Source organism: Diadema antillarum, unplaced genomic scaffold, assembly GCF_040938485.1.
Source record: "Diadema antillarum isolate AM-2024a unplaced genomic scaffold, OU_Dant_1.0 seq00000894_RagTag, whole genome shotgun sequence".
Taxonomy (NCBI): Eukaryota; Metazoa; Echinodermata; class Echinoidea; order Diadematoida; family Diadematidae; genus Diadema; species Diadema antillarum.
This window is the reverse complement of record NW_027271757.1, coordinates 672,996-686,354: the sequence shown is the minus strand read 5'-3', so window position 1 is coordinate 686,354 and position 13,359 is coordinate 672,996. Positions and strand designations below refer to the sequence as shown.

The window sequence follows — 13,359 nt, the reverse complement described above, 5'->3', positions numbered from 1 at the left end:
ATCAATTAAAATGAAACATAATGCTGGAGTAAAAAAACAGCAAAAGTTAGACACATGAAATGAGAAGCCTCGAGAGAGAGACAGCTTGCAGAAATTGATACATTACACTCATATGCAGTGAAATCATTTACCAGATGCACATCTAAGATGTGTGACTACAATAAAAGCTACATGAAAAAATGCGAAGAAAGCCCTCCCAGCCATCATTTTGTCTGAAACATTGTTTCAAACTTCTGTCCACAGACACAAAATGCTCCCCCATCTGGATACCAAATACTCCTCATCAAGTTAATGGTGTAAAACTGTTTCCCCCTTCCCTCAACAGTCTGCAAAATGTACACAAACCAATCCATGGTTGATAATTTACTCAGGCCATTAACCTTCAATAAGAAATAATGTGCCTTAAAAGGGATGGTATAGTTTTGGTTGAGGTGGGATTCAGATCTTAACTTTTTTATGAGATAACTAGAAAACATGTTAAAGAGCATACAATTCTAAAAGGAATTCAAAGTTTATTTGATGAAAATCGGTTAAGAAATGGCTAAGATATCAAAAAACAAATTAAAACAAAGTGGCCCTACACATAAGTCCCACATTTTATTAGGGCCTCTTTGTTTTTGGATATCTCAGTCATATTAAAACCAATTTTTATAAAATAAACTTTGAATTCCTCGTAGAATTGTATGCTCTTTAACATTTCATATGAGGTTTCTCATTATCTCACAAAACAGTTGGAAAAATAAAGTCCCCTCTTAACAAAAATTATATCATTCCTTTAAGACTGACATATCTAAGGCAATGATCCAACTACCTTGTATATCACAGAATGCCTTCACTTGCACTTCAACTGTAAAAGGTAAACATTTGACAGTGACATTTGACAGTGAATGCAAAATTCATGGCACACGTACACTGTAGTAATATGTGAATGCTGTGCACATGTACTTTAAAAAGCAAACATACCAAATGGATAATATGGGGCAGTTTAGCATGAGAAAAGGTCAACATCTCACAGCACATTGAAGCAACTCTTTATCATTTGCAGATGAAGAAGAAAAAAAAAAGCTTTAGTGCATCAAAGTACAGTAGTTCTAAAATGTGAGTTACATAGGGATAGAAACAACCAATGTAAAATGTTAATCAGTATAATCAATGTTAAGTTTATTAAAATTGTTTCTAGAATAAACTGTCTACAGTTATGATTTATTGAGAAAATTAGTGATATCTTCTAACATTTGCAGCTTTATTGCAATTTTTTAATGGCAGAATGCTTTGTGATACAACTGAACTATACATATGCATCAAATGAGATATTTCAAGCATTTTTTTTTTCATCACTGCTCTCATGGTAAACAGTGGCTTTACGAGCTCCATAACAAACCATGATTCCTTCAGCATTAAAAAAAAAAAAAAAAAAAAAAAAAAAAAAACCTCTGACATGTATCACTAGAGAATAGTCACCCACAGTATGATCTATGTACTGTGCTGTGTTCTACCCAATACTGTAGTAACCTTTATGTATGTATACTCTACACAATAACTGATGCTGGTTCACTTATTGAGGACAACACACATTTCAGAGATCAGGCTGCAAGACAGGCCCAAGACAGAACAAAAAATATACATACAGGGGAACTTTGTTATAACAAGAATCTAAAATCCATGACAAGGGACCTGCTATAATGACTTTTCTCACTATACCAGAGTATGCAAAGTAAAGAAATATTAAGAGCTTGGACTTGCATAATCGTATTGTTATTAGATGGTTTTGTTATATCCTACCACATCTTGTAACAAGGTTCTACAGTATATAAAAAACATGGCTGCTAGCTCCACCCAAAGCCCTGAGAATTATCACTCTCCTGGCTTTACAAAGTACATGCATTTAATTTCAAAACATCATCAGCTCCACTGTACTGGATTTTTTTTTCTACGCAGAGTAAACTACATCATCTTTCAACAACCGCATGATATGAATGACTTTAGTCATTCGAACGGGAACCTAACCAACAATGAAATGCTACTAGAAAGAGAACCAAGAGCTGGCCATCCAATGTATAAAAATACCCCCAATTTCCTTCAAAATTACTCTGATGCAGGCTCTGTTCTACCCTAACCCTCTCTGATGTCAACAGACTACATGTGGTTGTTCCTTTATTTTTCTGTACTTACTTACTTTACTTGGTCTGGACAACCTTGCCAAGGCAATTATTTACAATCCAGTCTACATTTAACGCTCTTCCAGGGACCTACACACTTCAGGGCAGCTCCTCTTTCAGGCCCACCAGTGCCTCATGAAGAAACCAGGACATAGATCATGCTGAAATGTAAAACAAACACACATGCAATACAGTAAAGAATACATCAGCTAGAATGATTTGGTCTATTTGATGCCATATCATTTGTCACTGGAGCAAAATGTTCACAATTCACTGAGAACATGAAGTGGAAAAAAAAAACCAACAACAACAACAAGCAGGTAATGTCATTCATATCTGTGAGAACACATCACAGAACAAAGAGAGAGAGAGGAAAAAAAAAAGATTGTTGGATCAGATGGTTTAGACTACATCAGATTTTTGAAAGAGATTTCCGGTTTGAAAATGATGCACATTTCATCAAAATTACATGCTCTTGATCACCTGGTAACACTGATGGAACATCCAGGTTTGAGAAGGGTTCTTTAGAGAAACAGGGCATTGAAGTAAAGAGTCTGTTAGAATGTGCTGGTTAACTACCAAATTCCGTATTACACCTACATAAAGGACTAGATGGGATGTCATACTTTCATAGAAAAAGCTTTTGAAGGGATGGTATAGTTCTTGTTGAGATGGAGATTCAGGTTTTAAAGATGATAAAAAGTTTTGGTACCTCCAAAGCTTCCCTGAATTTCCTTGTCTTGGTTTGTGTTTCACGTTAAAGTATGTTGTCTGTGAGAATTACTCGCCCCAAAGTGCTCTCATGTCTTCGTAATCATGCAATAATGGTTTCGTACCAGAGCCGTCGCCGTACGGCGTCGATAAATATTGTACGAAACCACTGACTGCGACCGGCAGCGTGCAGCCCATTGTACACATAGCTAACTGCAACCAGCAGCCCCATACGCATAGAGTAATGGGGCTTCGCATTGTAGCATTCAGGATCATGACAGAATTAGTATCGCGGGTAAATGTCAACTTAAAATCCAAAAATTTCTTCGATTTGAAGACTTACCAATTAATTTGAAGTATTGAAAACAGGCTTCGAACAACGTTTGGTTCTGCCAATAGTCCCTTTCTTTTCGAATTGATGACTGAATGTGACTCGGTCGAGAGGACCTTGGGAGAGCTACATACACTGACTACTACGGCCAGCGCATGCGCACACAAACATCTTATCCGTTGATGGATTTGAAATTTGTGCGCATGTGATGTGTTCGCATGCACTGGCTGTAGTATTCAGTGTATGTAGCTCTCCCAAGGTCCTCTCGACCGAGTCACATTCAGTCATCAATTCGAACAGAAAGGGACTATAGGCAGAACCAAACGTTGCCCGAAGCCTGTTTTCAATACTTCACCTTAATTGGTAAGTCTTCAAATTGAAGAATTTTTGGGATTTTAAGTTGACATTTATCCTGCGATACTAAATCTGTCATGATCCTGAATGCTACAATGCGAAGCCCGATTACGCTATGCGTATGGGACTGCTGGTCGCTATGCGTATGGGGCTGCTGGTAGCAGTTAATTGCATGATTACTAAGACATGAGAGCACTTTGGGGCAAGTAAGTCTCACAGTGTTAGTTATATGAAAGGTACTTTAACCTGAAACACAAACTAAGACAAGGAAATTCAAGGAAAATTTTGAGGTACCAAAACTTTTTATTATCTTTAACTTTTTGTGAGATAATTAGAAACCACATGCATGTATATGAAATATTAAAGAGCATAAATTCTAAGAGGAATCAATGTTTGTTTGATGAATATAGGTTTTGAATTGGCGGAGATATCTAAAACCAAAAGGAAAAGGAAAACAAAGTGGTTCTTATAAAAGGTGGGACCCACCTTTTTTTTAGGAACACTTTGTTTTCATATATCTTCATTTCAAAACCGATTTTCATCAAATTAACTTTTAATTCCTCCTCGAATCGTAAGCTTTTTAATATTTCATATACATGCGTATGTGGTTTCCAATCATCTTGGAAAAGGTTAAAACCTGAATGCCCATCTCAACCAGAACTATACTATCCCTTTAAGATATCACCAGATTATCTTAAAAATTGGCCGTCTTTTCCTCAACTTTGCAAATTCGCAAGTCAATCTAATCGAATGATACCTAGCTAAAACTTTAGATGAAGGGTTACTCCCATACGAAAAAAACCTAAAATCAGACATCAACACTGCAGATCTTGAAGTGTTGATGCTGAATCATCACAAGAAAAGACCCATCCAAGGACTGCCTCCTACACTCCTAGACTCAAGAGAGAAGTGTGAATGCAGCAGGGTCTGCCTGACTCACCTGTAGAGATAGTAGAAGAAGGAGAGGAGGTAGAAGGCCAGCTTGATCCAGCCCTCCCTCATACACCGGGATAAGATGTCTGCGTTCATGATGGTGGTGGCATCGTACAGGCCTGGACCACTCATCACCGGTCTGTTGGCATACCTTCATGAGACATAGGAAATAAAAGAGAGAAAAATGATATTTTAGGTATAACAAACACATGTCTAAATGAATGAATTAGTAGATACAGAGACATATAGATGAAGAGATATAACAATTACACACCCACGGACAAAAGGAAAGAAATGGGCAAAGATGTACATCAAAGAGAAACTTTTCAGTGCAAATTGTCACACTAGCAAATTGCATTAATAATCATCAATGTAAAGCAGTGCATTAACGATACTGTACATGTAAGCCAAGAATGTTGGCATCTCTTTCTTCACTTCAGCCTACTTGTTCTGACATGTGAGATGAATCTAAGCATGAGTGTAAACCATACCAGCTTAGCTGGTACCTATTGCTTAAAACAATCAATCTTCTCCTTTATCTTGAACTTTGAGACCTCCAATAATGACAATCGCCACGCTTACAGACTTGACTCACAAACCTGAACCTTTGACCTCAATACTTTGATACACATCTGCTTTGTATTCCATGCAATATTCTCAGAGACTAGATTCTCCTTGTGCTCCATAACCCACCACTCCCAACTCACCTGTAGACGTGATACCCCATTAGCGGTAAGTTGAGTGCCACGGTGAAGAACTGCCCGGCAATCAGGAACAGCACATTGAAGAAGATGTGGATGATGTACTCGGGCAATACGAGCTGTGCACAGAGACAAGGATAATTGTGCTCAAATCAAACCGTTGGCTCTTGTTGTTTGTGTGCCTAGGTCTTTGTTTCCCCCGAGTGTCTGTGTGCCTGTGTGCCCTTGTGTGCTTCTGTTACTTTACTTTTTTCCTTTTTTTAAGTTCAATTTATTGAGTGGTTTAAATCTCTACATGCTTGTCTTTTATGTGGGCCTCTCTATTCCAACGACACAAAGATTCTGAACAAATAGTTTCATATACGTACGTTTACATAATTGTTGTAGTGATTTGCTTGTTTGTCATTTGTAGTTGTATCAAAAACAAAAATATGATATTGGAAACAAAATTTGAATGTGAAAACTTGCCAAATAACAGGCCTTCAGTATTTGTAGTTTTGTGAAAATGAAATACAACAAGCTATGATTTGACATCCTCTAGCAGAGAATAACAGGTGAATGCACAGAAGCGAATCTATGCATAGTTAAACTTATATGCTTACGTGTAAGAAAATGCACTTGATTCATTGGATTGAAGAGACCTTTTTTTTTTCACACAATGGGTATCTCACTTTCTGTCGATGAAAGTGTTCCATTTGATGACAATGTGTTCCACTGAAAGTATTTTGTGTAGTATTTAAAAAGCATAGTATACCACTGTGTTGACATTTGGAGAGTCTCTTCAATAATTCTGCTACACTGTACACTAGAGGCACATTTTCGTCAAATATTGCACAGTTTTGAAAGTGCAAGCTTTGTAATTGTAAAATACTTTTTATGAAACGTCAAGTTAATAATGAACTATCTTACTGTCACATCAGAATACAGACAAAACTTGCAATCACTCCTTCAATAACTATGTTTAGCCTTCAAACTTACAACTGTGTAATAAGCCTCCATAAATCACAATATATTGTGTACGTGGTACAGGATAAACCACTTATAGATAAATAAACACTGAACACTGTGTCAATTACATGGCCTGAAAAATTAAAAATAAGAAATCCTCGGTAGAGGTGGTTGTTCCACAAAACTGCAGGACAGAAAGACACCAGAGGTCTACACTGTACATGTACAACTACATTACAAACGATGCAGTGACAGCAGTAATACTTACCGGGTTCAAGCTATTGCACTGATCTATTGGATTTTTGTAGTCAGTCTTCAGCTCATCAAATGCGATTATCTGCATAAGAAAACAAACCACATAAGACGTAAACAGGCAATAATTTTCCTGGTATCGCATCGCAATTTGCTATGCACTTTTACACCACTGCTACACAAACTATCTTTTGTGTAGCAGTTTTCTTCCATAGAAATGTACAGGATACCATGTGAAATATTTTTCATCAGCTGAAATTGCTAATCAAATTTGAGCTGGAAAATTATTCCCTGTGTACAGTAAATGTACAAATATCCTATTTACAACACTTACAGTTTACATTAGACTATATATTGTAACTCTGTTTTGATAAATGCATGAAAGCAAGTGATAAAAGCAAGACTCTAGCATGCTCAAAATTGAGCAGGCCTTGTTGTACGTGGAGCATATACAAGGGGTGCAATTCTGCTTTTCCACTATTCAAACTGTTACAATGGTTGCCTGTTTGTTTCACTTTTCCATCTAAAAATATGGCTGGATTGCCAACGTTCAGCTGCACTAGCTGGTCTTTCATGGAGTCAGTTCCACTTCACCAGGTTTTACCCCCTGTTCTTTGCGATGAATGAATGAAGTGGGATAGTCTTTTCTGTGCATGCCATGAGTTGCAACTCTTTCACACATGGCACTTCCATCCTGTCCAAGGGACGGAGTACCTTGCCTCTTCCTAGAGGAGATGGTATGATTACACACAACATTGCTCTGTTATAATCGGGAATCGAACCTGCTTCCTTTGGATCTGGAGGCAGACGCGCCATTTATTGACTGAGCTAAATCATTGCCCTTGACTCACATTCAATATACACATGCTTACAAGTTACAGTGAACATGGTTCTGCTTCAATAATTATATTATACTGGACAGCAATGAAGGGGATACCAAGGAATATTGGCCCTAATGAGTGCAATATTCCCTGGTATTCTATGAATGAAAGCCATCCAATATAATCATTATCATCTACAACAGTTTAATCATTATTATCTACAGATGGCATAAACTGTGAACTAGTACTGTACTTGTACTAGACTAGTCAACACTGCATTGAAAAAGGAGCTATTCACACTGTTCTTGCACATGCAGGATGTTTATGCGCTTGTGAATTGTAGCAATTGGATTTTGCACATTTAGTACATACCAACAAGCATTTGTGCACTCAGCAAGCACTCGCACAACTGACAAGACAATGGAATACAGTGTACACGTATTATTGACTGGGATTATATTGAGGTTTCTTGAAAAAATCGGAAATCAAAATTTTTGGGCGATTTTCATACATGGAAAAAGCAAAATGCGTGTAGACTTGAGAAAAAAAAAATAAATCTGAAATCAGACTTAAATCTACAGAATAACATGCCTGTATTGAACAGCCAGACAAGTACCAACGGTAGCCTATAATGGGGAATTGATACATTGATCTATGCATTTTGTTCAATATGCTCTCATATTGAACAGTAAAAATTGAGCAGACAATACAGACAGACACACACAAACATTTTTCAATACTGTAACTACCTTCTTTTAACTTAAGACAATCATAGAACATTCATTTTTACCGTAGCTCCTGCAATGAGTCTTGGTTCAACTTCACGTAGTACCACAGAGACTCCAACTCTCCCGTTTTCGACGGGAGATCTCCCGCCGAAAGCCCATTTTTGCACAATCTCCCGTTCTCCCGTTTGAGATTTGATATCTCCCGCCCTGGCTCTGTGTCTCCCGGTGGAAAGGATTTCTTACTTATTTCTATCGTATGTTTAAAAAATAAGCCTTAGATAGCACCAGAGAACATCTAGAATCCTAGGAACTTCGCGCTTCGCACACATCAACATGGAGTCTCCCGTTTGCTAGGGGTTTCGGGCGGGAGAATCTCCAGATCAGAAGGTGCTTGGGGTTGGAGTCTCTGCTACCAATGTAAAAGGCTATTAAAACCTCAGTTCTATATGATGTACTAGGGTACTATTGCACAGGTAGCATTAACCCCGGGGTGCTCCTGGTACACAGTTATGCTGTTAGTGGGAGCGCCCCACTGGGTCAACAGAGTGCTGTCTCAGTACGATAAAAAAAGGCTTACTTTTATACTACAGCATATGCTTCCTAGGAGATCTAATTCATATGTACCTGCCGTTCACTTGCTCATTTTTTAATCTAATCCCATGGTCTTGAAAAAACGTTTTTCTACGAGTCAATCTCCATTCTCCCCGTGCCTTCCTTCGTTTTTCGAAACAACCTCGGCATACTCATTGGTGATATGCATGAAAGGCGCAATGTCTTTAGCCTTTGGACAAGGCCCTTTCACTCTCGTGATATCGTGCTCGGCTGGGATCGCTTCTTACTTGCTCAGAAAGTAATGCAATACAGTATGTCCCCCCAAAAAATTAGATTTTCGCATTTACAACACCCAATATGATTACACTGTCTAAATGCTATGTCAGGGTCTTAAAATATAACATCTTAAGTAGCTCTATTTTGCAGAAAACCCCATTCAATTTGGTTAAGCGGTCACAGAGAAATGTGGATTGTTGTATTCAAAGCATGTCATGAGACTGATTCTTCCAAGTTTAGTACTTGAATGCTCTTGTGTGTGAACACAATAGACAGAACTTGGAGGGAAGAGATTCCTCACATGTTCTACAAAATTCCTTATTTCTCTTTAAACCACTGAAGCAAATCGAATGGGGTTTTCTGTAAGATGTGGGCAATGAGTTACACACTGTAGTGTCATACCCTGAAAATGCATTTGGATTGATTCACTATTTCTAAACTTATCATTGCGGAGGTCCCCGTTGTAATTTTTTTTTTTGACATGTGGTACAGCAAGAGAGGGCCTTGTCAAAAGGCTACACTTCACTCCTAGCGCATGTGCACAGGTTTCAAATCTATCGAACGGAGTAGTTATGGTTCTCAGAGATTCCTCTTGACCATATCATTTAAAGTCATCGATTTCAACTGAAAGGGACTAGTAGACGAACCAAATGTTACCAGGTTAATACCAGGTACCAAATGTTATCAACAATTGGACTACATCGTATCACCAAGCATTGTGGGACCAGACGCGTACCAGCTGTACCAGTATTGTAAATGCGTCTGTAATGAAAATGACCCACCCAGGAATTCTCACGCCGTTTTCAGAGTATGTTGTCTAGACTAGTATATGAGGAGTCTACATGTATATCAAGTCTTTGAGGTAAAGAAGGGTGCATATTCTATGTAAAATATATAAGTTTTCACGCGCGAACTTAAGACGTTAAGTGTCCGGAAACACAACCCCCCATAGTTGATAGTACTAAATGTATGTATTCAAATTGCAGCAATTTTTAAGTAAATTTACTAGGTCTATTGTTAGAGTTGGAATTTTGAGGCGATATTATCCCGTACAAGACACCACATCCTACAAAGCTGCAGCCCGAACACTTCACGTTTGGGCTGGTCACAGTTAAGGCAGCATATGCCATGATCTCTCACGAAGAGTGAGTTTGTTTTGAGTGAAAACTTGAAAGTCAACGTCGATATTGACACCTTCCATTAGACTCTGCCTCAGAGGTTGTCTTACGTTAAACTACATCTGATGATACAAAAGTAAAAGTTTATATCAGCGGCGAAGGCACGCTTCGTTGCACTTCCATACACGAACAGTCTGAATTGACTTAGCCTGAGCGTGTTACTGTTACTTTCATGTGCAGTCAGTAGACCCTGTCCGTCCTCAGGCCCTGCGTTAAAGTGTTCTATTCCATTAGCCCATTAGGTAACGTTAAATGTAATGTATGGGACTACAATATATGTAGGTTACACGCCCAAGGTATGACTACCGGCTAGCGAATATTATTACAACACAAATTCAACAGGGATCTCTTGTTCAATAAATCAAACTTCACATTAGTGAAATTGAGGACTTACGTGAAAGATGGCAAAGAATATCAAAACTGCAGCCAATATCATGGCCAGCAAATAGCAAAACGCGACGAAAGTGAACGCCATGATGGAACTTTGAAATTCCGAAATTTAGTGAATCACCTTTTTGCTGCCCTCTACAGTTTCGACGGATGTAGTCCACGTCGTGTATGAGCTTTCATCTTCCAACCAAAATGCAGTTTGTAGAAGAATTCATACTCAATACTGACAGCTATTCAGTTCTTTGCAAAACTGCGTTTTCTGATTTTTAATAATTTTTTCTTCATTTATTTTCGTATCTATGGTACGAATTTGTGAGGCGGTCAGGGATATTCCATTTTATATTCCACATACCAAGAATGTTGCAATAGGATTGGTCCAGAGCTGATCACGTATCGAAGCGTAGTTTTGCCCATCACATCACCTGAGAAGAAAAGTTCGTTACACTCTATGTTGATAGTCCCTTTTGTTTCGCTGATCTCCACACAGTCCATACTTGGTTGGTAACGGGCTGACCCTATGTCAGAGAGAGGAGCTCAGCACCCTCCACCCCCTAGCTGTCTGTTTTCTCTGTTCTGTCCTCACCCTTTCCGCTATTCTTCTATCATCCCTTCTCTTCCACGATGTCTCTGCCTACTAGGCTAATAATAACTTAACACTAGGCCGATAAGATAACTAGAGGCGCCTGCCCCCAGGAAAGGCCAAGACATCACTAGCGTCGACGGGCGGGTCCTATACCTGCTTTGCCGACGGGAACGGCGTAACCCTGCATCGCAACTCTCTCGATGCAGGAGCACAGAACTCTTACACATAGAAGAATCATACCCATTCACAACCCGCTGAGCTCGGTGTCGCCACCGCGCACCCCGGATGCGACGCCTCAGTGCACACGCCGCCATGTTGCTTAGCGGTACCTCCGCAGCTCCTCGCGAGTACGGTACGGTCAACTCACTGATCGGACAGTATGACAGCCGCTATAGCCCTTGATATTTACTTGAACTTGTAAACTGTCAAACTGGTACTTCTCAATCCAGCGTTGACCACAGATTCATGTACTCATTTATGTTATTTATTTCACACTCTTCCCTGAAAGTTGTCTGTATTGAAACAGGTGTTTTTTCCCCTTTCGGATAGATCTATTTGACTTCGGAGACGTGATCTGCTTTGGTATAAAATAATCTAAGACGCGCGCCTGTCCTTGTCTGTGTCCTGCCATTTTTCTGATACCCCTCTCACCCCTATGTCTTGCATTTTTCCCCCTCCAATGATATTGTAAGAAGATGTGTGTTCGTGCTTTTGATTTTTCTCCCATTAAACAGGTCAAATTAAATTTCCAGTCAGTCCAGTTGTAAAAATCAGTGATTTGTGGATATGATCATGTAATACATCTTCCCCATCTGACACTCGTTCAACATATGAGAAATTTGGAAGACAACATCACCTTAATTATCTATATTCCTGCTGTTATCATTATCATTAGTAGTGTGTAGTACAATGTAGTTACCACTATTGCACATATTGGTATAGGAAGCAATATGCCTATAGGCACGTATACACTGTATATCTGTATACATGAATAAAACAGAAATCGAGTTCATGCTAATCACCAACAATTTATTTCACCACACCAATTTTTGAGCGATTTGCAACAACACTTGAGAAAGAGCGAATCGCTCAAATATTTGTGTGCTGTAAATAAATTGTTGGTGATCAACATGAAATTGGTTTCTGTTTTACTTTCGATATCATGATATTGCTGCACCAACATGTAGACTACCTGGTACTCAATCAATATATATATATATATATATATATATATATATATATATATACATAATATATATATATATATATATATATATATATATATATATATGTATTCACACACTCACACACACACATTACAAGCATGAACTCCTTTCAAGATTGTCTTCCACAAAAAACAGAAAGTTAAGTTGGACAGAGTTAATTTTCCTGATTTTTTACAATTTATTTGACATTCATCAAGGTCAAAGTTGATTGCTGAGAATCAACCACAGTAAAGTGATATACCATTTGCTTGAAGTTTACGTACCATTATCATACCTAATACGGCGGCTATAATCACAGGCAGTACATGCGTCAGGAACATATTATGCAAATGATAGGCAAGACCACCAGTGTCGCAAATTTGTGACAACTATTGTAATCACAAAATCAAATGCATATACATCTATAATGGACATGCAATAGGGCAACAACATAAAATTCATGAATAATGAACACTGTCTGGCAAGATTATCTAAGGCAATACATCAATATAGTGCACAATTTCACTTGCCCTTGATAGCTTCAAGCGTGATTCAAAAAGAAAATCCTAATGAGTGTAAAAACACACTATGGTATCAGTATGAAAACATATTGTGTTGATCCGCATGCACTATGGCAATATAAATCTACGAATTATGAACACTGAAAAGAACACCAAAGACATTCCTGGCAACAGTATTAAAGGCAATACATTTGTAAATGTAAGATTTCACTCGTACTTAGCTCAGCATGATTCAAGATTAAATCCTTAGTAATGAGTTTAACAAACACTATCCCATACACTGTGTAGTATGAAAACATAATTTGGTAGCAACATGTAAGCAAAACAAGTATCACAGATATACAACAAATGTTGTATATCACGAAAGCAAATGCCTGTATAATCAACTATCATGCAATATAGCAACAACATAAAATCCATAAAGAATGAACACTGTCGGGCAAGAATATCAAATGCATTCTTGGCATAACAATATCAACTAAAGGCAATACATGAACATCTGTATAATGCAAGATTTCACACGCACCCATTTGCTTCAAACGAAATTCAAGGTGAAATCTAAAGAGTGTGAAAACATACTACACTGCATCTCAAAGTATGTACATGTATTATAGGCAAAACAAGTGTCACAAATAAGACAACTACATGTATTGTATATCATGAAAGCAAATGCATGTACAATCACTTAGCATACAATATGGCAGCAAAATAAAACC

At 38.2% G+C, this 13,359-nt stretch overlaps 1 protein-coding gene across 1 annotated transcript; it reads right to left on the bottom strand.

The window, feature by feature from the left end:
• Nucleotides 1–1,437: 1,437 nt before the first annotated feature.
• Nucleotides 1,438–10,452, bottom strand: LOC139741001 (protein cornichon homolog 1-like). Its single transcript, XM_071651591.1, has 5 exons — nucleotides 10,339–10,452; nucleotides 6,406–6,474; nucleotides 5,196–5,308; nucleotides 4,496–4,639; nucleotides 1,438–2,320 (listed from the first exon to the last, which is right to left on the bottom strand). The coding sequence occupies exons 1-5, from the start codon at nucleotides 10,417–10,419 to the stop codon at nucleotides 2,293–2,295; spliced, it is 435 nt and encodes a 144-aa protein (XP_071507692.1). The 5' UTR covers nucleotides 10,420–10,452; the 3' UTR covers nucleotides 1,438–2,292.
• Between the last annotated feature and the right edge of the window lie 2,907 nt (nucleotides 10,453–13,359).